Source organism: Drosophila mojavensis, unplaced genomic scaffold (assembly GCF_018153725.1).
Source record: "Drosophila mojavensis isolate 15081-1352.22 unplaced genomic scaffold, ASM1815372v1 contig_19, whole genome shotgun sequence".
NCBI classification, from domain to species: Eukaryota; Metazoa; Arthropoda; class Insecta; order Diptera; family Drosophilidae; genus Drosophila; species Drosophila mojavensis.
In genome coordinates, this window is record NW_025318726.1 from 942,060 (window position 1) to 962,340 (window position 20,281).

Here is a 20,281-nt window from a genome sequence, read left to right on the forward strand (position 1 = left end):
CATAGCAACTCTGTTGCTGACAGCTTTATTATTCGCGCGCAAATGAAAACTCAAAATTAAATTTGGTGAATACTTTTTTATTAAACCCAAACTTAAAAAATATCACAGGATAAAGATATAAAACAGATTATTGAAATGATTTATGAAATCCGTTTTAGGCAGCCGATGTAGAGTTCTGTGTATTATTCCTATAAGAATGGAAGAAGATTAGTTGATTTATCAAAATATGTCAAAATCGCCACAGTGTTGAACAAAATAAGTATGTAAATATTTTAGCAAAAAGCGTGTGTTGGTGTCTCACCTGTAGTTTGAATTTGTATGTGTAATAATTGCGTGTGTTGTTTGAGGAAGAAATGCTTACTGTCTTTATTTAAAGCTCATCTCTTTGCTGAGCCAGTGGCAAAATCACTTCCTCTACCGTGCCCAGGTTTATGGTTTTGTTTGGTTTAGAGAACTTTGGTATATACTCTACTGTATCACTGTTGCTGACCACCGAGTTGTGTAGATTTTCCGTTGGGGCCGCGGGATCGGGACTTGTCAGTGTAATTTTAGATTTTGTCGCAATTCTGTGGAATGTATGTACGTATCTCGTGTGGTTATGTGATGTGTGAGGTGTGTGTCCAGTGCTTGTTAGTAGGGCTCTACTTAAAATGTTATTTCTTAAAACATGTGCAAAGTCAAAGAGTTTAAGTTTGAATTTGTACCTTTAGTACAGCTATTCAAAGTGAATATAGTTGAAGAACTTAATAGGTAGTCATAGGGTGAAGTTCTATTGACGCTGGCGTGCTCCACCGCGTGCTCCGCGCAATTTTTGTGGATTTCTAAGTTTAGATCGTACATATTCATGTATATATATGTATATATTGTACATGTATTCGTAGATATTCAAATATTTGCTATTAAGAAGCACCCTTCTTCAAAACAACGTACCTGTCTCTAGTTTGCATGGTGGCTTCGACGTCCAAGCTACGCGGCTGACGGAAATCGCATTCCAACGAGAAAGCCGAGTCACCGGGCGTTATGAGCTCTGGATCGTTCTGTATGACCACAATGTTCGAATACAGTTCACCATCCTTCAGTGTCTGGCATTGATCCAATTGGAAGCTCATTTCCAATTGACGTGTTCCCTGACTAGCTGAGGGTTTCATGAAGCACGGAGCCGTTTGCTTATAGAAGCTACCACGTGTATACATGACGCCCGTAAATGGTTTCTCAGTCTCTAACATCACATTCATTGAATTGGCACCGCATTTCAGATTAACCTTCTGTATGCCCTGATCGCTACCCTCAATTTTAAAAGTATCCGTTAGGTCTTGTTCCCAGATTTCTGAAACGGTTCGATAAATATATGAGAACAAATTATTGTTTATTGATGGTCTTTAAAAAACTGAGAAACAAGCAAAATTGAGATTGTGATTTATGTGTTGAGATAATTATCTTTATATATGTAGCTGGTAAAACAGATTATATGTATTTCTGATATGGCTGTCATTTATTGTATAATAAGGAAAAATAATACTAACAATATTTTTATTTGTATATAGGGCTAACTGTTTTTGGGAAAGTGTTCTCTCTTTGAAACTTCTCATTTTCCAGCATTTTCTTTTTGGAAATCGACATTTTAACGGTAAGTTATTTATGTGTACCTTATGAAACATATCACACAAGTTCAAGAAACTTTAGGCACATCACTGTTTACTCTTACTGGCCGTCTACGCCGGCTCCAAGCGGCGTTATATACGCAAAAACCGGTTCCTTTTGTTTTGGTATGCCTAGAACTGCCCTAAGTTGGCATTGAAAATTTCTCCACACCTTTTGTGAATCGGTGATCGTTGGGCCTTTGTCTGGCTTTGCCTACCTTGGTTTTGTTGTTGCTGCTTCTTATTTGTGTTACCCGATGCGTTAATGGCTAATAGCAAATTGCAGCCCAGCAGAATCAAAAGCATATTTTGTTGCCCGAACATATTGCACTGGATTAGGATGACTTTTGTTATTTAATACACTGCGGACAACTGTCTCTAATCACGGAGCACGTCCCAACGTCTCAAAGCAGTAGACGAAACTGACGCTTCGAGTGCGACGGCGCAGCGCATATAAACGTAGTCGCCCGAAAGCTCGGCTCGGGCTACAGGTGGCGCGTTAGAGTGAGACAGCGAGCGAGAGAGATGGTGAGTGAGAAGGAGCGCTTGCGCAACTGAGAATCTGGTCAATCAGCTGGAGAGTTAGTTGGAGCAGTTGCATTGATAACATTATATTTATTGGCAGCGATTGTACACACAAACACACACACACATCCACAGATACACACACATACATACATGCAGGTAGTGAGTGCAAGTAAAAGAAAATATATTTTCGGCTTTGGCTGCAAATCGTTGCAAGGCAAAAACGCAAAGCGCAGCTTAAGGAAAACAAAATGCGGCTTCATCCACAGCATTTCCGCTTTTCGTGCGGATTTTTGTTGTGCATTTATATCGTATTGCATTTTCTTGTTGTTGCGGCTGTTGTTGTTGTTTTTGTTGCTATGAGTATTCATTATTCAAAATGTTATTAAACTTCCCCGTTTTGTACACCGCAGCGCGCTTCGACGGTTCTCCACAGAGCCATAAAATCGTGCGGCTTGTTTTTCTCTTTAATATACATACATACATACATACATACATATGTATATGGATGTATGTATGTAGGTATATTGAAAAATTGCGTTAATTAAGGCTTAATTAGTGCATTTTCAGGCTTTCAGGCGGGTGACCATGGCAGCGAAAGGTGGAAGTTGCATTTTGAAAGCTAAATCATTTAGTGAGTTAAATAATTGATTTCTTTTAAATTGATCATAGACAGATTGACATGATAATTGGCCAGTCTAGTTAACAAATGATATCAGGTAGTGATTATAAGAGCTTTCTATTTTTACCATATCAACCAAATTCTTCAGTTGCTTATCTTTTCTAATATATAATCTTATCTTGCAATATTACAAAGATTAAAGTAATTTAATATTGGTCAAGTTGGTAAAACTATTAAATATTTAATGAATGAGATTTCGCTAAAAAGGCTTTGCGACTGAAAAACTTGGTCTACATTCAGCTCATAGAAGGACTCATCCTTCAAGCTCAAGGCTCATGAAAGATACAAGAGGACGACTGAAAGGTACAATAGAATGTTTTTAAATCTTGTAAAGTTTTTTGGCCTACCTAAAAGACAAAAACAAAAATAATTTACTTACAAAAATCAGAGCATATTAAAAAAAAAATGTTAAGTATATTATATAAAATAATTTTAAAAGAATAAACGAATACAAATATCACCGCAGTAATATAGTATATATTTATATTAAAAAGCTTTCTAAACCATATAATTATTCTAAAATTGGAAATTTAAATAAAATCAAAGCATGTAGAATATTTAGCAAAAATCTCTGTATTTATTCATTTTTTGAATATATATATGAAAATGTAATCTATTTCTTTTTCAGTGCAGCCCAATAGCGTTCCAGTTCGATGCCCTCCCAGTGAGAGGATTTAACCAGGATGCTGAAAAATAAAATTATGTAAATTTGAGAGATCATTGAATTTGGTCAGCGATAAATTTAAAGCAAAAACAGTCATAAAATTGCAATGGATTGGACATAATTAGATTGTGCCACGAAACCAAAACAAGTTCAATAACAACAACAGCAACATTCAATGCATGAAGAGATGGAAATATCTCGAGAGAGTCGCTGGCTGCCTACTGCACCGATGGCCAAGATTGACAATGAGTGGGCACATAAATGGACAACTAATGGCAGCCGGCTCTGACTCGGATCGAGACTGCAAATTGTGCCTATTGCTGTCTCTGTCTCTGGTGCTGTGAATTGTTGTTGTCTCTGTCTTTGGCTGCGACTGCAAATGGAGTCGGATGTGATGCAACAGTAACATTGTATCCGAGTTGCACAATTTCGGTCAACTTCCGAGTGCGACTGGCCACCACTCACTTTTCTCTGAGATGCTGCAGCACTTCCTGCTCCTGCTGGCTGAGACCGTGGTAAACGGCAGCCAGATTCGTGTGGAGCAATTGCCGCGTCTGATTGCCAACCAGAAAGGTGGATACGTCACGCAATTGACTCGTATAGTACATGGCCAGCTTGCCCAGTTGCACACCCCGCTTAATGCACACCTCGGCAGCTTGACGTGCTATCGCCTTCTGGTCATCGGGAGCCGGATGCCAGGGCTGGGGTCCGGCATTGGTAAGCAGACCCAATGCATGGGCAGCTGCACAAATGATGCCCAGATTCTGGGACTTGAAGAAGTCCAAGTAGTCGACCAAGGAGTTGTCCAGAAGCGTATAGCGTGCATATGTGAGCACAGTCTGGGAATCAGAATTAGAATGTGAATCGGGTAGAATGAGCAAATCTTCATAGGGTAAATAGTGCTACTTACATCGAATCTGCCCTCGGCACGGGATATGCACTCCTTTAGCACCGACAGAGGATATGCGGATAGACCAATAAACTTGGCCTTGCCTTCCTTAACCAACTGTTCCAGCGCGGGCAAAGTCTCGTTGAGAACTATGTCCAAGTTTTCGGCAAACTCGACATCGTGTATTTGTATGACATCCACGTACTCCAGGCCCAACAGCTGCAGGCTCTTCTCCACGCTCTCACGAGTTTTCCGTGCGCTGAAGTCGAACATGTTTTCGTAGTCCAGCTCATAGCGTGCCACCTTGGTTGCTATGTAGTAGGCTTCCCTTGGCACATCCTTCAATGCCTTGCCGAGGACCTCCTCTGAGCGGCCCTGGCCATACCAGGGCGCCGTGTCGATGTAGTTGATGCCAGCTCTCAGCGCCTCGTGAACTGTTTTTATGCCCTCATCCAGATCGAAGCTGTAGCAATAAGAATACATATGATAAATTTCCGATCTATCATTCTCTTTCACGCATACCCATAGTTAGAGCAAAGAGCTCCGCCACCGAAAGCAACTTTAGAGATTTCCAGACCCGTTTTGCCGAGCGTGCTGTATTCCATTCGCCTCACTTGCTCCTCATCGTGAAAACCCTTGACAAAGGTACTCGGTAACTTTCCGGACATATTGATTTATTTTTAGCCGTCACAATTCGCCGTCCAATTCGCAAAGAAACAACACTCCACAATAAATTGGTGCGGCCCAGCACTCAGCTCTTATTGCTTCACTATCAGAGAACGGGAATGATTTTGCATGCGTGTTAGTGTGATTGTGAGAAGTGCTAGATTATAAACGAAAACATCTGGAAAGCAAAGAGAGAATTGAATACTTTTAACAGGGCTGGATCAACCGAAGTCCGGTTAAATACGAGAGCAGACATATGGATGAGTGAATGATGTATCTTCAAACGAGAACAGATTTTGACTCTTATAATTATATAAGTATGTATACATCTCTTCCTCTATCTTGTAAAAATGCGGACAAAATATTTTAGTTTTAGTATAATATTAATATATGTATGTATAATTCTGCACGCCAAATCGACTCAGCTCGTCGCCCTGATCAAGAATGTATACTTCATGGGGTCTGCCACGCGTCCTTCTGTCTGTTACATACTTACCTACCTACCATTATACCCTGATTTCCCATTGAAAATGAGTTCAGGGTATAAAACCATTTAACCATGGCTTAACTCTTTCTTTTTTTAAACTTACATACATAAATATTTATGAATATTTTCATAGCCATATATATGTATATTTACAAGTATATATATATTTAATTTAACTGTATTCTGTAGTTATACATCTGCATATACATGAATTTAAATTTTCCACTCAGACGGTTAGTCAGGAAAACGAAACGAAATGCTTAAATTCTCCGGGAGATTCACAGATTAAATATGAAATGTCACAAGAATACAGGGTATATAATTTCGCTGTTGGTATTCTGTTTGACGATAGGAATACATAAGTGCATTTAGTTGCTAAAAATAGAAAATATATATGCATCTATTTTGATAGACGCTGACAGGTAAACAAATAAATGAAATAGCGACTGAACTTGAGCTGATATTGAAGCTGATCTAATACATATATAGCATATGGGCATATATGTACATATATATATATAAGTATATACAACTATAGGTGTAGATATATATATTCAAATTTATATTCAATTTAGAAACACATTTGATTTGTTATTAAAGCTATTCCAGCATTCGCACAAGTAGACATGGCGGATTTATTTAAAGTCCCTGACCGTCGACAACGTCGATCCCCAGCTGTAGGACTGCTTGAAAACACTGCAAGAGATATGAGAAGACAATTGGATAGTTCCACTTCCACTGCAAACCGGTTAACATAGGCCAAGTTCGTGGGGCTCTGACGCAATGCTAACACCAAATCCGAATTGCACAATTTCGCAAAACGGAAAAACGGGTTTACTCACTTTTCCCGCAGATACTGCAGCACTTCCTGCTCGGCGGAGTTCAAGCCGTTGAGCACCGCATCCAGATTGACCTGCAGCAGACGTCGATTGGGTATGCCGATCAAGAAGGTCGCGGCGCCCTCTAGCTGCGTGGAGTAGTACATGGCCAGTTTGCCCAGCTCCACGCCACGCTGCTTGCAAATCTCGGCGGCCTGTCGACCCACTTGCTGCAGTTCCGGGCTGCCGGGGTGCCAGGCCTGTGGGCCAGCATTGGTGAGCAGGCCAAGCGCGTGGGCTGCGGCACAGATGACGCCCACATTCAGCTCCCTGAATGCCTTCATGTGGCGCAACAGAGTGTTATCCAGAAGCGTATAGCGAGCATAGGACAGGACTATGTTCACCCGACCCTTCGCTCGCTCGGCGCACTCCTTGAGAACGTCTACATCGTAGCCGGTGATGCCAATGAAACGCGCTTTGCCGGCTTTCACAAACTCTTCAAGCACAGGAATTGTCTCCTTCAACACTAGATCAAGACTGGGCGCCGCATCCACGTCATGCACCTGCAACACGTCCACATAATCCAGGCCCAGCAGACCCAAGCTCTTCTTGACGCTCTCTCGTGTTTTCGCCGCAGTAAAGTCGAACATGCGATCGGGTTCCAGTTCGTAGCGTCCCACTTTGGTGGCTATGTAATACGCTTCCCTTGGGACATCCATCAGCGCCTTGCCTAGCACCTGCTCCGACTGACCTTGGCCATAGAACGGCGCAGTGTCGATATAGTTGATGCCCGACTTAATAGCTTCCTGCACGGTCCTGATGCCCTCCTCTTCGTCGAATTTTTTGTCAAAGAGCGCACTCAATGTGGCCCCGCCTAATGCAATTTTCGATACTCTTAAATTGGTGCCGCCCAACTTGCGGTATTCCATGCGGTGAACCAGCTCTTCATTGTGGAAGCCCTTTACGAAGGTAGCTGGAAGTGTTCCCGTCATTGCTGAAGTCTAAATTAAACTGAGCCTTCCACTGCACTGCCTGGAATACTTATAGACGCACTCAAATGCAGCACACACACACACTGTTCCCTACACGATTACATAGATCAGAGAGAGTGAGTGAGCTTTTGCCAAACTGAAGCTTTTTAAGTTGCGGTGCATATTCTAGTTAAGCTTGGAATCTCTTGAACTATGAGAGCGAGAAACAGGGAACACTTATCACCTCTAAAAGCTCTCTTTTTTATTTAAAATATGATTCTGCCCAATAAGAGATTCATTCCTCTTTGCATTGCTTTGGTATTTTGTTTTGCGAGTCAAGCGAATTAGATAAATAAAATATGAATTATAACAATTATAAACAAACATAAATCACATTTCCTAATATATTTTTTTTTCATTATAAAAAACAATAAAAAAAATAAGTAAAATAATAATAATAATTAAAGTATAACCAATAAAAATCAGGATTTATAGTTTTTAGATTTAGTTGAAACATGGAAATGCAAATTAACTAACCTGTTTCGTCTATAGTTTAAGATTTTGCTCCATCATAATTAATATAATCGTATGATATGTATAAAATTCAGATCTTCCGGAGATTTGATGGGTAAAGCTCACACGATGGTTCTTTCAGAACTGTTATAGCAATCATTATGAAATTCTTATATACTTAAAAATTGTTGGTCAAGTGAAAAGTAGTTTTTTTAATTCTATGTATTTTATTTATCAGAAAGATAACTAACTGCATTTATTGTTTGCATAATGTGAGTTTTCAATCAATGACAAAAGTTTATTAAATAATATAAATATATATATAGATGCATATATGTATTAGGGAAAGTTAGAGATACACAGAGATATTTGCGACAATCGATCTTTAGAAGAATACATCGAAGTCGCCTCGGGGGGGCTGATAGATGTGGGGACGTGGTCGATGCTGCTGCGCTGGCGGCGACCTAGGCACAATGATGTCGTTAATCTCGTGCAGGATTCCATTGGTGGCGATGAGATCGCATTTTGTCACGCCGGCATTTTCGATCTTGGGTCGACGGTCACGGGTGATGCGCAGATGCTGGCCCGAAATGGATTCGATGGAGCGTACGAATGGCCAGTTGGTGGGTATGATACCAGCGCAGCAGACAACATCGTTGACAATGTGTGTCTTGACCTGGGCCTCGAGCTCGGCCTGGCTCTGGGCGGGCTTGGTCTCGGTGGACTCGCTGAACTCCTCAAACACATCATTCTTGGGCACAAGGAGCGTGAAGCTATCCGATTCGTTGGCCAACAGGTGGGTCAGATTGGCCTTGCGCACCAGCTCCAGGAACTTGCTGTAGTTGGGATTGGCTTCCAGTGATTGGAGCAGATTCTATGAGTAAAAGGAAATAAACTAGATTAGGCACGGCTCAAGTCGTAGTTGCATCTCTAATCTTACATTCTTGGGCGCAGTCAGTGGGCGGTCCAGTTGATGCAGCACAGAGCCACAGCTCTCGTCATCGAAGTGCACCAGGCGGGCACAGTTCACGGTTGCTCTATTCATGACGTCCGAGAAGAGGGCGTGGGTTGAGTAGAGATTCAGGCGAACATTGGAGCCCGCCACCGTTGGCAATAAACTCTCCGAGAGATCGCAGGTCTTGATCATGGGCTTGATCACATGATAGTTGAGGAACTCAGCCAAGTCCTTGTTGTCCTTCAAAGACTCTGGCTGTTCGGCCAATTTGCGCGCCCATTCCGAGTGCTGCAGCGCCTTGTCCGTGGGCGCAAAGACTGTGACGTTGTCCATATCGTCGAATTGATAGTCCAGGCCAGACGCCTCCAGCAGGCGCTTGAAGATTGTTATGTTCTTCTGCGACAGCAAAGTGGTCATGGGCAGCGCCGAATCCGTGGGCAGAATGGTGTCAATCACATGGAGCACTCCATTGGTGCCCATTATATCAGCGTCCAGAATCTTGGCGGCATTGTTGATGTAGATGGCCGACGGCTCAGTTTGGTTGGCAACATGTTTGGTGCGGTTCAGCAGCAGTGGCTCTCCCAGCAGATTATAGGTGGTTGTCTTGGCACCCGGTAGCGTGGCCAACGAGCAGAAGGTCAGGTCCAGAATGTGATTCTTCAGTATATCTAAGGCAAGACAATCAATAAAGGGACTCGATGCGAGGAATTGCAGTCAATCTTTGCTACTTACTGGAGGCGCAGCCGCGTCCCTCCTTAAGGGCGCGTCGCAGATGTGGCTCCAGCTTATCGAAAGCGGCATCCGTGGGCACAAAGATGGTGACGGGCTTATCACCCTCCAGCAGAGCGCTGATGTTGGTCTTCTCCAGCACGGTGCGCATGATGGACATGTCTGCGCGCTCGCGTATTAAATCCATGACGTTCTTGGTCAGAGGCTTCAGCACGCCGTTGAGTGTGTGCACCAGGGCCTGTTCGGAGAGCTTGTCGTGCTGCACAATGGGCACACAGTTGGCGGCGTAGCGATAGGGCTCCAGACCGAGAGCCGGTGGCAGCTGATAGGTGTTGATGCGTATCTTCTGGCCGGTCAGCTCGCTCTGCAGCAGTTTCTCGTTGGGCACGTCCTCCAGTTCCACCTCGCCCTGCACGGAGTGCAGCTTGAGGATCGATGACATTTGGGAACCTTCTCCCTTGGAGTCATCCACGTTCTAAATGGGAGAGTAGAAAATAGTTTTAGCGGGCACTTGGCTGGGGGTTATTAATGTCCACTCACGTTCTCCTGCTGATGCTGGCTGCGGTATTCCTGGAAGGCGGCGTCGTTGGGCACAAAGAGAGTCAGCTTCTTGCCCTGGGAGTTGGACAGCATGTTGCCCAGCTCTCCGGCACTCTTGGCGCTCTCAATGAACTGCTGGGCTCCCATGTCGGCGGCAGTGGCGGCGATGTCTTTGATCTCGATCTTCTCACAGGGAACCGTGAAGTCCGCATTGCGTGGTCGTCCATAGCCATAGCAGCACTGGCGTGTCATAGTCACCATCTTCTTCTTGCCATTTTGATTGACGCTGTATGGAATGAGGAAACGAATGAATCGCAAATTAAGTATACGCAACGGTGCCAACGGTGGCTCATGTTGCCCCACTTACATCTTGGTGCAGACGTGCTTGTTCGGCTTCTCGGCACAGGAGTTCACGCTGAAGTGGAACTGGCCAAACAGTGGCGATCGGACCACACTGCCAGCCCCGTCACGTTCCTGACCGAAGCTGTCCACGGCCTCATCACCGTCTGTTTCCGTGGTTGCGCCATCGCTTTCCTCCTTCTCGGTGCACACATTGGGTCTGCAAGTAAATGGGTTGCGGGAATATGCAAAGCAAACAAATTAGTTTTCTGATGAGAAATGGAGAAACTAAATGAAGACATTACATAATACACAACATTAACCAGAAATCGTGTGTATTATCTGCATTGCTAATAAAGAGTAGAGACTGCTCGACTAGGAGATACCTTGAACTTTGTAAAGAGCTGACAGTTCAATGCAGTAATCTAAAATCTGAAGCTCTTCAGCTATTCAAGATGAATAATGCGTATGATATAACGAGTATACATTTCAAATTTCAAGTCCTTGGCTTATGTGACTCTCGAGATTGCTGCGATCATATGTAAAGATAGACGGTCGGACTGGCATAATTAGATCGTTTTAATTCCCCGTCCCAATTAAGCATATTTATACTTTAAGGGCTCTATCAGGACTCGTTTATATATTTTAATAAAACCATTATGCCTTAAAATCGCCAATTGAAATTCTCATATATTTTGGAACAAATTGTTTGGGTTGATTAAAGTTAATTGAATTCCCTTGCGTACCTTATCGATCAGCGAGCTAAATCCATTAATAACAACCATATCGCTCTGTTTACTGCGTACGGGGAATACTCTGAAATGCTCTGAGCGAAGGACGGTCGGATGTAAATAACAAAGTAGAATGATTGATAATCGGTAATAAGCAAGCGGGGATGAATTAAGGGAAAAATAATCAACTTGTAGTGCTTATGGTAGATGTAAGCATTTCTTGTCTCTAACTGTTGTGGTTTACGAGATTGCTGCGTTTATACGGACATAAGGATACGGACCGAGGGTCATTTGTCAGACCACTTCAGCTCGCCTCTGCTGTCAATAGGTTCAGAGTATACAAATATCTGTATATGTATTTAAATTAAAATGACTATATATACTATATAGTTTGAAGTTTAGCCGAGGTCTATTATGTTATTATGTTTTTTGAGGGTTGTTCATACATTGCATAATAATATTTAAGTTTAATATAATTGATCTGTTCATAATCCTATATGTAGCTACAATTCTGTTCTTGAGATATTACCTCATCATCTAAATAGTAAACCTATACCATACTAAGCTTAGACTTGTTAATGCCTTTGGCAAATTGCTAACTGGCAAATGAAAAGTCAATGCACTCGCCAGAACTATCTAGATGAACACAATATATAATAAATACATACATATATGTATATGTGCTTATCCAAGTGCATGTGTAGCTATGGAGCCTGTACAGTTATCATCCAATAGGCGCACCCCATGAACGACGATGTTTACTATCTGCCCATCAATGCGAGAGCGCACTGATGGTTGTTTACTTTATGGATTCGCATATATAGATACGTTTGTTCACATGGTTATATAGTTATGGGGTACCCGTCGAGGCATTATCTACTATATCTGTATATACAATGATGTGTGGAATTAACAGCTTAACAACTTTGCCTGCCTTCAATTCAATTATGTGTATGTGTGCGCCACAAAGCCGACCATTGTATGGGGCATAGTTTTCGAAATTTCTCGGCCTGCCTATACATATATCAATATAGATTTATATAGGTTTATGTATATACACACATATATTTATATACTACTTTTATAAAGTGCTAATTTTCCAATTGCTGCGTCTGACTTTCGTTCTCGGTTCCACAAATACAAATGCACTCGGTTCCAATTGATTTCGCAATTTTGCTTGAATCACAATTTAGAAAAATGCAAACGACAACTATAAAGATAGCACGATATATAGCTAAATATACATATATGTACCAGTTAATGCATTCAATATAAGCAATTTAGCAATTAATTGAGAAATCGGCCGGGGCAGGTGCTCAAGTCAAGTTAAACAATTATTATTGTTGTTGCTGCCTTGAAAGTGAATGTTATTACAAAATTATAAGTATAAAGTTAATCACGCTCTTCGATTTGCTGTTGATCACATCAGACAGCTCTCGAAGAGGTTCCATCAATTGGCGATAATGCGAGAGAGACATTACAAATCAGACTTATAAATTTAATAGCTCTAATGAACTTGACTTTGCTTATGCTTAATTACCTAATGTCAAGAACGTCAAAATCAGCCGTGCGAAGCGATTAGGAAAGACCCGAATCAAGTGACCATATCAGAAATGCGAAGTATCTACTATATATGTATATAAAATATACATATATATAAGAATTGTGCGCAGTTAGACTGAAAGATCTGGAAAGAATATTGTGCGATAATTTGACTGCTGACTTTGGAGTACAGACGATTATTAACGAGTCTTGGTTCAGAATGTCTAGTTTGGATATTTCATAGACTATTGTACAAATTTAAAATAGGCATAATAACATTTATTTAGATATTTACATATTAACTCAAATTGGAATTATTATAATCAGATATTCTGTAGAGAACTTGAATATTTTAATAAATCCATTCATTTTGCTAGAGAGTTTTATATTCATTAAATAAAATCCAATTCGACAATGGTAAAATATTTATCAAGGAGTATGCCACATATATGAAATAAACCAACTTGTTTTTATCGTATTTTCTACACACAACTCTACATTTTATTATTGACCAAAACAATTGGATTCCAATTGGAAGTCTTTAAAGTACACTAAGTTCAACTATAGTAGATCCTATAAAACTGAAGTCGGGTATATATAATTTCTGTTTTAAAAACCATTATACCCTGATGAAAATGGGTTCAGGGTATACAAATATTTTGTGCTGTATATTATATCATCAGTCATGATTTATTATATGTAAAATTTTCACTTGTAAATCCCCAAGAATAAATGCTGCATCATCATTTTTAATTGTCGAAACAAACTAACGAGCCATTTTAGAAATTGGATATTGTGATAAAATAATACATACTATATTATTCATTTGTCTTCTATGATCAACTTACCCCTTCCACCAAGGCTCTTGACTGTTGCCAAATCCGAATCCACCAAACGAGTTGAAGAACTCATTGCCAAAGAATGGGAATGATTGCTGGAAGAAGACGGCTGGATTGGGAGAGTTCACGTCCGTGGTGATCGCATCAACAGCTATGGAGAGAGAGAGGGAGAGACAGAGAGAGAGAGAGAAAAAAATATAGATATTGCCTTAAACTGCCTTTGTATGCGATTCTCTTCACTTACTGAACGGCTTCTGCTCCACGCCCTGTGTTGAGGCTGCTGCCGCATCATGTCGTCCCTGCTGCTCCAGTGGCACGAACTCCGTGTCGCTGATGCTGTCGCTTCCATAGCTGTTACTGTAGAGTGGCAACAGTGGCGCATTAGCTAAGGCTTGTGGGCGTGGCTGCTGAGCCGCCAACGGGGCCGGCGGGGGCGCTGCCCAGACGCTGGCCACACGCTGCGACGGCTTAGCATGCAGTGGTTCTAGCGGTGCGAGTGGTGCAAATGGTATGGGCGCAAACAGCGTGCGATGCAGCGGTAATGGTCGTGTTAAATGTTGCATAAAGCTGTTGAGGAGTTGCGCAGTGGAAGTGGAGTGTATTTTTTGATTAGTTTGATTAGTGCGTGTTGGCATGTATTTGCTGTGTGTGTGTGTGTGCTTTGTGCCGTTTCATGCGAATTCCACACCAGATCTTAACTATCCCTAAAGCGGATCCCCACCATAATTCATATGCCTTCCATTGTCTCGCACATAAAAGAAGCTCCGGCCCGACTCGACATTCTCTCTGGCTATATACACATATAGCGTATATATATATATATTATATAGTATACGGCCTGATCGTGCCCATTGTTTAGCAATTGTTTTGCGCAGCATTTCTGTGCGCCGCATACTAATTGCCCGCCTCCATAGCTAATACTATACAAATCAAATGAAAATTACTCTGAAACAAACTTGCATAAATTCCCAAAAAGAAATACAACAATGAGCTGCACTCTGGCATCATCAATCAAATAGAATTTATGTCTCCCGATTTTATATGTGTTCGAAAATGAAGTCAACACCAAAAAACTAAAATTTATTTATATGTAGCGCTAACTCCATAGTATGACTCATTCGCATGCCTCGTGCAAGCCAATACCAGCCCGCTTTCTATTGACAAAACCATAACAGTCACTTGTTAACTGACTTTTCCTATATACAGCTCGCAATTGGCACCCACTGCTATATATATATATACAAATATATATACTTGAAGTGTCTGTAAGATTTTCGGGACCTTCTTTGTTGATTGGGCTCATTAAAAATGCGCGACACGGAAGTTAATTAAAAATATAAAAGACATTATAAGAGCAAATGAATTATATATACATATGTATATGTATATATGAACATTTTGTTTTCAAATAATATGTCTGAAATGGCAAACCTAACAAAATTTTTATAGCTGTCATGCTCAGTTAGCGGCAAGTTACGACAGACTTCAGAATATATATATATATATATATATATATATATATATATATATATATATATATATATATATTTTTTTTTATGATATCTTTATCTGACATGAGTCATGACGTGAGGGCTTAAAAGACATCAAAATAAACTCTAAAGTTGTTTATACAACAAATACTTATGTACATATATATGTCGAGCATATCACGAACTGCCTTTTACGAAGACGATACCTGACTTGATCTCAACTTGGACCCGTTGGCCTTTTTGAACTGCTCATATAGGGAGATTCATATATATGTAGCTTTGGGAGAAACTCCTAGGCATAGTGGCTGGCAATTGTTTTTTGAAGTTTGTTTTTGCCAATTGTTAAAGAAAAGAGAAATTTTTTAAATTTGACTTGCGTTGAACTTAGTTGAATTATGGGTAAATTACGATCTATGAATCTAAAAATAGAGCATTGGCTTGTTTTTTAATTCATTAAATATTGACTTTTAAAGAATGTTGTAAATAATAAATTTAAAAATTGTAAAAATGATCTGGTCTCGATATTATAAATGAAAAAATTGGATTTTTGAATTGTAGAATCTTTAATATTTTCAAATAATTTAATATTGAACTTCAAAGATTTGTGTATGAATAATTTATAAAAGCACTTTTGAAACAAAAAACAAGTTCTAAATTTATAAATGCATATTTAAAACATATATTATATATCACTATACTTTAATACTGAGCTTCAATGATTTGTATATATGCATAAAATATAAATAAGTAAAAATACATATAAAAATAAATTTTGATTGATTTAAATTAAAAGAAACTTTGATAATTTGTTTGTAAATAATTTTTAATTATATATGGACTGTAAATTATAATTATTGTTTTTCCTAAGAAATATGAGACTAATAGAATTGATGCCTCAATCGATGAGCTCTAATCGCATTTTAATCTGTCATGCGAAAGCCTCAACACATTTGGGAAAGTTTGCGAGGTCATAATTAAGGCAAGAAAGTTCTGGAAGTTTCCAATGTATAACGAATGCATAACATCACAATAAAAAAAACTGTGAGCAGTAAATAAAGGCAGGAACTGGTAAATTAAATAAAACGCCGTCTCGACTACCAAAGCGAAAGTCGTTGGCCACAGTCGATGGGCCGTGGGCGAGTGGAGGCAGTGCCACTGTGATTCGATTAAGGTTCTGCCATGGAGGAGAACCAAACGAGTTAAGCACGCTAGAGAGGAGCAGACGGGGCAGGTTTCTGGCTGACCCAGTTTTGGAGCTTTTAAATTTGTCGGCAGAGCATTAAATTTGGGGCGTTAGCTGCTCCCAAAAATTGCATCTAATGAGGTGTCAGCAGCTAATTTGCTCCATGTCAAGCCAAATTTTGCCTGCCTCCCCCCACGCAGCGCAAATCGTGTCAAAATTAATGACAGCTATTTGAATTAGTTATCCAACTACACCCTACAGCTGGTGTTTAAGGTTTCTCGCTGCAATCAGCCATGTGTAAACGAGCCCCTCGACTCGCTAACGACGATCATCTGTCAAATCCCGCCACTGCATTTGCATTTGCATCTCCATCTGCAATTGCATCTTTCACGGATGCCCTAAAGCCGCTGACCCACTTTGCTTGAACATTGTTCTCAACTGAGCGGCTGCAGTTGTTGTTCTTTTTCTTCCACTTCTGCTGCTTCTTCTTCATTTTCTCAATGCTTGCTGATTGCACAATGCCTTTCGCAAAAAACTTGAACTGCAGGGTTAAATGATCTTTGAGGCGATTTCGTGTGCCAATTTTCGATCGCGATTCTCTGCGCTTATCGCCTTAACTGAACAATCTCTTTGGCAGTTAGTAATTGGACATTCACATTTTGGGTTGGGAAAGCAGCGCGAAGAAGTTCTTAACAGACCAGAAAGTATACGTACATACATACATACAAATAAGTATGTTTATCTTTTGTGTGGTACTGATCTAATATTTTCACGAACACAAAGGTAATTCTTGTATATTTAGGCTGAATTCAAAGTCTCGTCATCTCTCGACATCTTTTTACTTAGGTGATTTTGTCATTTTTGCCGGCCTGCTCTCAGATTTAAGTTTTAAATTTGGGTCACAATTTGACTTTCTTTACGTTTCTTGATTTAGTACCAAAAAAAAAACAACAAATTGTTTTATTTTAATTTTCTGTTTTGCTTTGTATTCGTTTGCGGTTGAGCCATTTCTGTTTGGTTCACTTTATTTGCTATAATGTTAACACGTTTCGTATTTGCCAAGTCAACGTAGTAAATGGTGAAATTTCACCAAGCCAAACCAGTAAAGTGCTAGAACAAACACTATAAATATCTAAACTCTCAATTAGAGGGGCTATTACGGCTTGTCCACGGTCACAAAAACATAAAACAAAAGTTCGGATTGACAGATCAATATTGGAAGAGAACAGAGTATGGCTGGGATTATGAGTGGAACGGTGGTTCCGTATTTGTTTTGGGACAAGCTTGCTAAATGCTGGGAGTGTGCACAGTGGGCATATGAGTAGTTCACCTGTAAGACTCTGATGAACTGATTTCATTATCAGCACTGGAAATTGAATTCGAACGAACACTGTAAAGAAGGCATGCATTATAATTGTTCGAGAAAATTCCAAAACACGTTAGACACTACAATTTTTTGAAGCTTGTTATATTACATTTAATGGGATAATAAAAATAAATGAACCGAAATGGAAGTATGAAAAAAATTAATTTAACGAAATCTAATAATAATGTAAGCCAGATTTGTTTGTTTTTTTTTTTTTTTAATTTTCTGTAACTGTAAATATGATGTTGTCGAGCCACCCATTGTTACCATATGAAATTGACTATATTCGAATAAAAAAAACACTCATTAACTACATGAGTTATACATGAACTACGGAATGCAATTGCCAATTACACAAAAACCACACAAGCATAAATTAAATATTTTATGTTTTTTAATTTCAAATTTTGTTGTATTTTTTACTTACTCGCTGTAAAATGGTGACGCCTGTGCGGCGCAGACCAAGAGCAGGCTTGCCCAGAGTCTCAACATCTTGAATGTTGTCAATAATCACAGTATTTGAAGCTAAAAACAAACCAAAAAACAAACAGAAAGTTTTTGATATAAAGAAAGATGCACAGAAATTTCACTGATTCGAGCCGAACAGCTGAACAGCTGTCTAAGCTGACATTCGAGATGAGCGACGAAATCCAAATTGAAAATACTGGTTTTTCCATGCCAAACTGCACCCGCCGTCGCATGGATTGTGGAAAATGTAGGTGAATGTGAATGTGGACAGTTAGTTTAGTTGTTTGGCAATACAACAAGAGGAGGAAATTTTCCACCGCCTGCAGACGCTAATTACAACGTCAATAGCTGGATTAATTACTCTTCAACTATTTTAAATCTTATTGTCTTGCCAAATTGACACACATAACAATTATCAGCCAAGCAAGTCGCATTTTATGCGTGCGCAGCTCCATGAACATTTTCTTTGAGTCCTCTTCACACACACTCACACAAACATACACACACTAACAGAAGAGACGCTCACGAATACTAACAATTTGACGTTGCGTACGAAGTTGACGTTGTTTGAACGGCTGTTGAAAAGTAACTGGCTTAGAACTCGCTCAGCTCTGCTATTTATAAGCTGTGATCGATGCCGTCGCAAGCGCTGAGAGCGGCGCTTCATGAGCCGCCGGCTCGAGCTTTGACACTCTCTCTCTCTCGCTCGCTCTCTGTCTTCGGCTCTCTCAAGCTGTGCTCTCTTTACGATGCCAGAGAACTTTTTGCTGCGCAGGCACCATTAAATGCAAAATTCGTGTAATAATTGTGAAAGTGCCCGACAGATCGCCGATAAGTGTTTACACTGCACAGCACAAAATTCTAGCCACGCTCTATTGAGTTTCGCCATCAATCACAATGGGCGAGGTCAAATGTTATGGTTCTTTGTAAGCAAAACACATGTTTCGGTTTGCACTACCTGAGCGTCTCTGCTGTTATCCCATTCAAATGCGCAGTGGTGTATCGTTTGTTTCACAAACTCAGTTACTCGGAGTTGCCTTATTAAAAGTCTGTCCATATAGTATTTGAAAACGGTTGTATTGTGCACAAATCGCGTTTTGTTTGTATGTAAAATTTGTAGGTACTTATTTAGGTAGTTGACAAGTACCTGTATATATATATGAATGCATATGTATAAGTCTGTAAGCTGTTATTGTTTTTCGATTACTTCTTCTTAGAATTATGCTTAATGTTTTATTTTTATAATAAAAAAGAACTATTTTGTTGGAATATTAATATTAAACAGCTTAGTAGACTAGACTGTTTGCACTCACTGCTTTTATAAATTAGGTTTTTTTTTATTTAAATTCAGGTTTGAAATCTAATTTCACAATTGTGGTATAAGATTTGTGTAGCTGCAATAAATAAAAGTGGAACAACTGAGAAGGTTTATGTTTTAATTGTATAAAAAAATAAGAACTATTTTGAATATGGAATCTCAGCTCTTAAGCAACTTGCCCTATTTGTCTACACTCGATTATATAATTATATAATTTAGCTGCTCAATCAAGTTTAGAATTAAAATCTCAACTCACAGTGTAAGATCGGTATAGTTGCTATCACCTAGTGAAACAACAGAGCACTTTTATATGTTTCTAGCTAAGTGGACTTGACATGTTCAAATATTATGTATTGTTTGTTAGTCATTGTTGATAAGGTTTCACATTGGAGATTTGAAGATGTCGATGAGGCTTGACAGCAGCTGTGCCTTAAACCAGATGTACTTAAATATTTTACATATGCCAGAGATGAGAAGAGCAGATGAGAAATAAATGAATATAAATGCATTTATTGTATTGTTAATAATAGTTTCATTTTATTTGCAGACCATACAATATTTACAATAATCAATTAGACATTTGTGCTATATATATTTATGCATGTATATATATTTGATATATATATAAGTTAGTTGTTCTTTATCGTTTGTGTATGTAGTTTTGCTTTCAATTACCGTTATCATAAATAAATTGCAAATAAATTAACATCTCGCTTTCACTTAAACAGCTCTGAATGTGTGTGTATGTAGGTGTCTTTGTGTGTATGTGTTTGTATCTGTCTATAAAATCGATTTTAGATATGTCCACGAAGTACTTAGCCAAGTTTTAATTTTGATTAATTTGTCCACAAGTATATATGCAAATAATTTAATTCATATACCACATTAATTTAATTAGCTTTAATTTTTTTTTGCTAACTTTACAT

The 20,281-nt window shown here is 39.5% G+C and overlaps 4 protein-coding genes across 8 annotated transcripts; all 4 read right to left on the reverse strand.

Moving 5' to 3' along the window:
* Window positions 1–56: 56 nt before the first annotated feature.
* On the reverse strand, window positions 57–2,074 carry LOC6572493. Of its 3 annotated transcripts, XR_004363751.2 has the most exons (4): window positions 1,859–2,072; window positions 931–1,327; window positions 302–566; window positions 57–188 (listed from the first exon to the last, which is right to left on the reverse strand). XR_004363751.2 is itself a non-coding variant. In XM_032728017.2 (3 exons), exons 1-3 carry the CDS (start codon window positions 1,962–1,964, stop codon window positions 371–373), a joined length of 699 nt encoding a protein of 232 aa, XP_032583908.1. In that variant the 5' UTR covers window positions 1,965–2,072; the 3' UTR covers window positions 301–370. The 3 variants fall into 3 exon arrangements, 2 of the variants coding, with proteins under 2 accessions (XP_032583908.1, XP_015021939.1); XM_032728017.2 differs by lacking the exon at window positions 57–188 and having other exon boundaries at window positions 301–566; XM_015166453.3 differs by lacking the exons at window positions 57–188; window positions 302–566 and adding an exon at window positions 619–821 and having other exon boundaries at window positions 1,859–2,074.
* A 1,323-nt stretch (window positions 2,075–3,397) lies between these two features.
* On the reverse strand, window positions 3,398–5,179 carry LOC6572492 (L-galactose dehydrogenase). Its single transcript, XM_001998563.4, has 4 exons — window positions 4,923–5,179; window positions 4,422–4,863; window positions 3,977–4,350; window positions 3,398–3,533 (listed from the first exon to the last, which is right to left on the reverse strand). The coding sequence occupies exons 1-4, from the start codon at window positions 5,066–5,068 to the stop codon at window positions 3,461–3,463; spliced, it is 1,035 nt and encodes a 344-aa protein (XP_001998599.1). The 5' UTR covers window positions 5,069–5,179; the 3' UTR covers window positions 3,398–3,460.
* A 907-nt stretch (window positions 5,180–6,086) lies between these two features.
* LOC6572491 (L-galactose dehydrogenase) lies at window positions 6,087–7,393 on the reverse strand. The gene is made up of 2 exons (XM_001998562.4): window positions 6,396–7,393; window positions 6,087–6,249 (listed from the first exon to the last, which is right to left on the reverse strand). Exons 1-2 carry the CDS (start codon window positions 7,361–7,363, stop codon window positions 6,189–6,191), a joined length of 1,029 nt encoding a protein of 342 aa, XP_001998598.1. The 5' UTR covers window positions 7,364–7,393; the 3' UTR covers window positions 6,087–6,188.
* A 735-nt stretch (window positions 7,394–8,128) lies between these two features.
* LOC6572490 (transforming growth factor-beta-induced protein ig-h3) lies at window positions 8,129–18,665 on the reverse strand. 3 transcript variants are annotated; one of them, XM_015166449.3, is made up of 10 exons: window positions 18,574–18,665; window positions 17,997–18,094; window positions 17,534–17,593; window positions 13,775–13,887; window positions 13,540–13,681; window positions 10,447–10,638; window positions 10,080–10,365; window positions 9,543–10,014; window positions 8,796–9,478; window positions 8,129–8,729 (listed from the first exon to the last, which is right to left on the reverse strand). In XM_015166449.3, the coding sequence occupies exons 2-10, from the start codon at window positions 18,059–18,061 to the stop codon at window positions 8,241–8,243; spliced, it is 2,502 nt and encodes an 833-aa protein (XP_015021935.1). In that variant the 5' UTR covers window positions 18,062–18,094; window positions 18,574–18,665; the 3' UTR covers window positions 8,129–8,240. The 3 variants fall into 3 exon arrangements, with proteins under 3 accessions (XP_015021935.1, XP_001998597.1, XP_015021936.1); XM_001998561.4 differs by lacking the exon at window positions 17,534–17,593 and having other exon boundaries at window positions 13,775–14,097; XM_015166450.3 differs by lacking the exon at window positions 17,534–17,593 and having other exon boundaries at window positions 18,574–18,664.
* Between the last annotated feature and the right edge of the window lie 1,616 nt (window positions 18,666–20,281).

What these genes read in the sequence shown, in the direction of transcription:
- LOC6572492 (XM_001998563.4), bottom strand. Translation starts at nt 5,068, where the DNA reads ATGTCCGGAAAGTTACCGAGTACCTTTGTCAAGGGTTTTCACGATGAG. An exon ending in GCTCTTTGCTCTAACTATGG is followed by an intron (nt 4,864 to 4,922) that starts GTATGCGTGAAA and finishes TTATTGCTACAG; the next exon opens with CTTCGATCTGGATGAGGGCA. An exon ending in CTGCAGCATCTCAGAGAAAA is followed by an intron (nt 3,534 to 3,976) that starts GTGAGTGGTGGC and finishes TTTATTTTTCAG; the next exon opens with CATCCTGGTTAAATCCTCTC.
- LOC6572491 (XM_001998562.4), bottom strand. Translation starts at nt 7,363, where the DNA reads ATGACGGGAACACTTCCAGCTACCTTCGTAAAGGGCTTCCACAATGAA. An exon ending in CTGCAGTATCTGCGGGAAAA is followed by an intron (nt 6,250 to 6,395) that starts GTGAGTAAACCC and finishes TATCTCTTGCAG; the next exon opens with TGTTTTCAAGCAGTCCTACA.
- LOC6572490 (XM_001998561.4), bottom strand. Translation starts at nt 18,061, where the DNA reads ATGTTGAGACTCTGGGCAAGCCTGCTCTTGGTCTGCGCCGCACAGGCG. An exon ending in CGTGGAGCAGAAGCCGTTCA is followed by an intron (nt 13,682 to 13,774) that starts GTAAGTGAAGAG and finishes CTCTCTCCATAG; the next exon opens with CTGTTGATGCGATCACCACG. An exon ending in GGGACGCGGCTGCGCCTCCA is followed by an intron (nt 9,479 to 9,542) that starts GTAAGTAGCAAA and finishes GTCTTGCCTTAG; the next exon opens with ATATACTGAAGAATCACATT.
- LOC6572493 (XM_032728017.2), bottom strand. Translation starts at nt 1,964, where the DNA reads ATGTTCGGGCAACAAAATATGCTTTTGATTCTGCTGGGCTGCAATTTG. An exon ending in GCAGCAACAACAAAACCAAG is followed by an intron (nt 1,328 to 1,858) that starts GTAGGCAAAGCC and finishes GAACCGTTTCAG; the next exon opens with AAATCTGGGAACAAGACCTA. An exon ending in ACCATGCAAACTAGAGACAG is followed by an intron (nt 567 to 930) that starts GTACGTTGTTTT and finishes TACATTCCACAG; the next exon opens with AATTGCGACAAAATCTAAAA.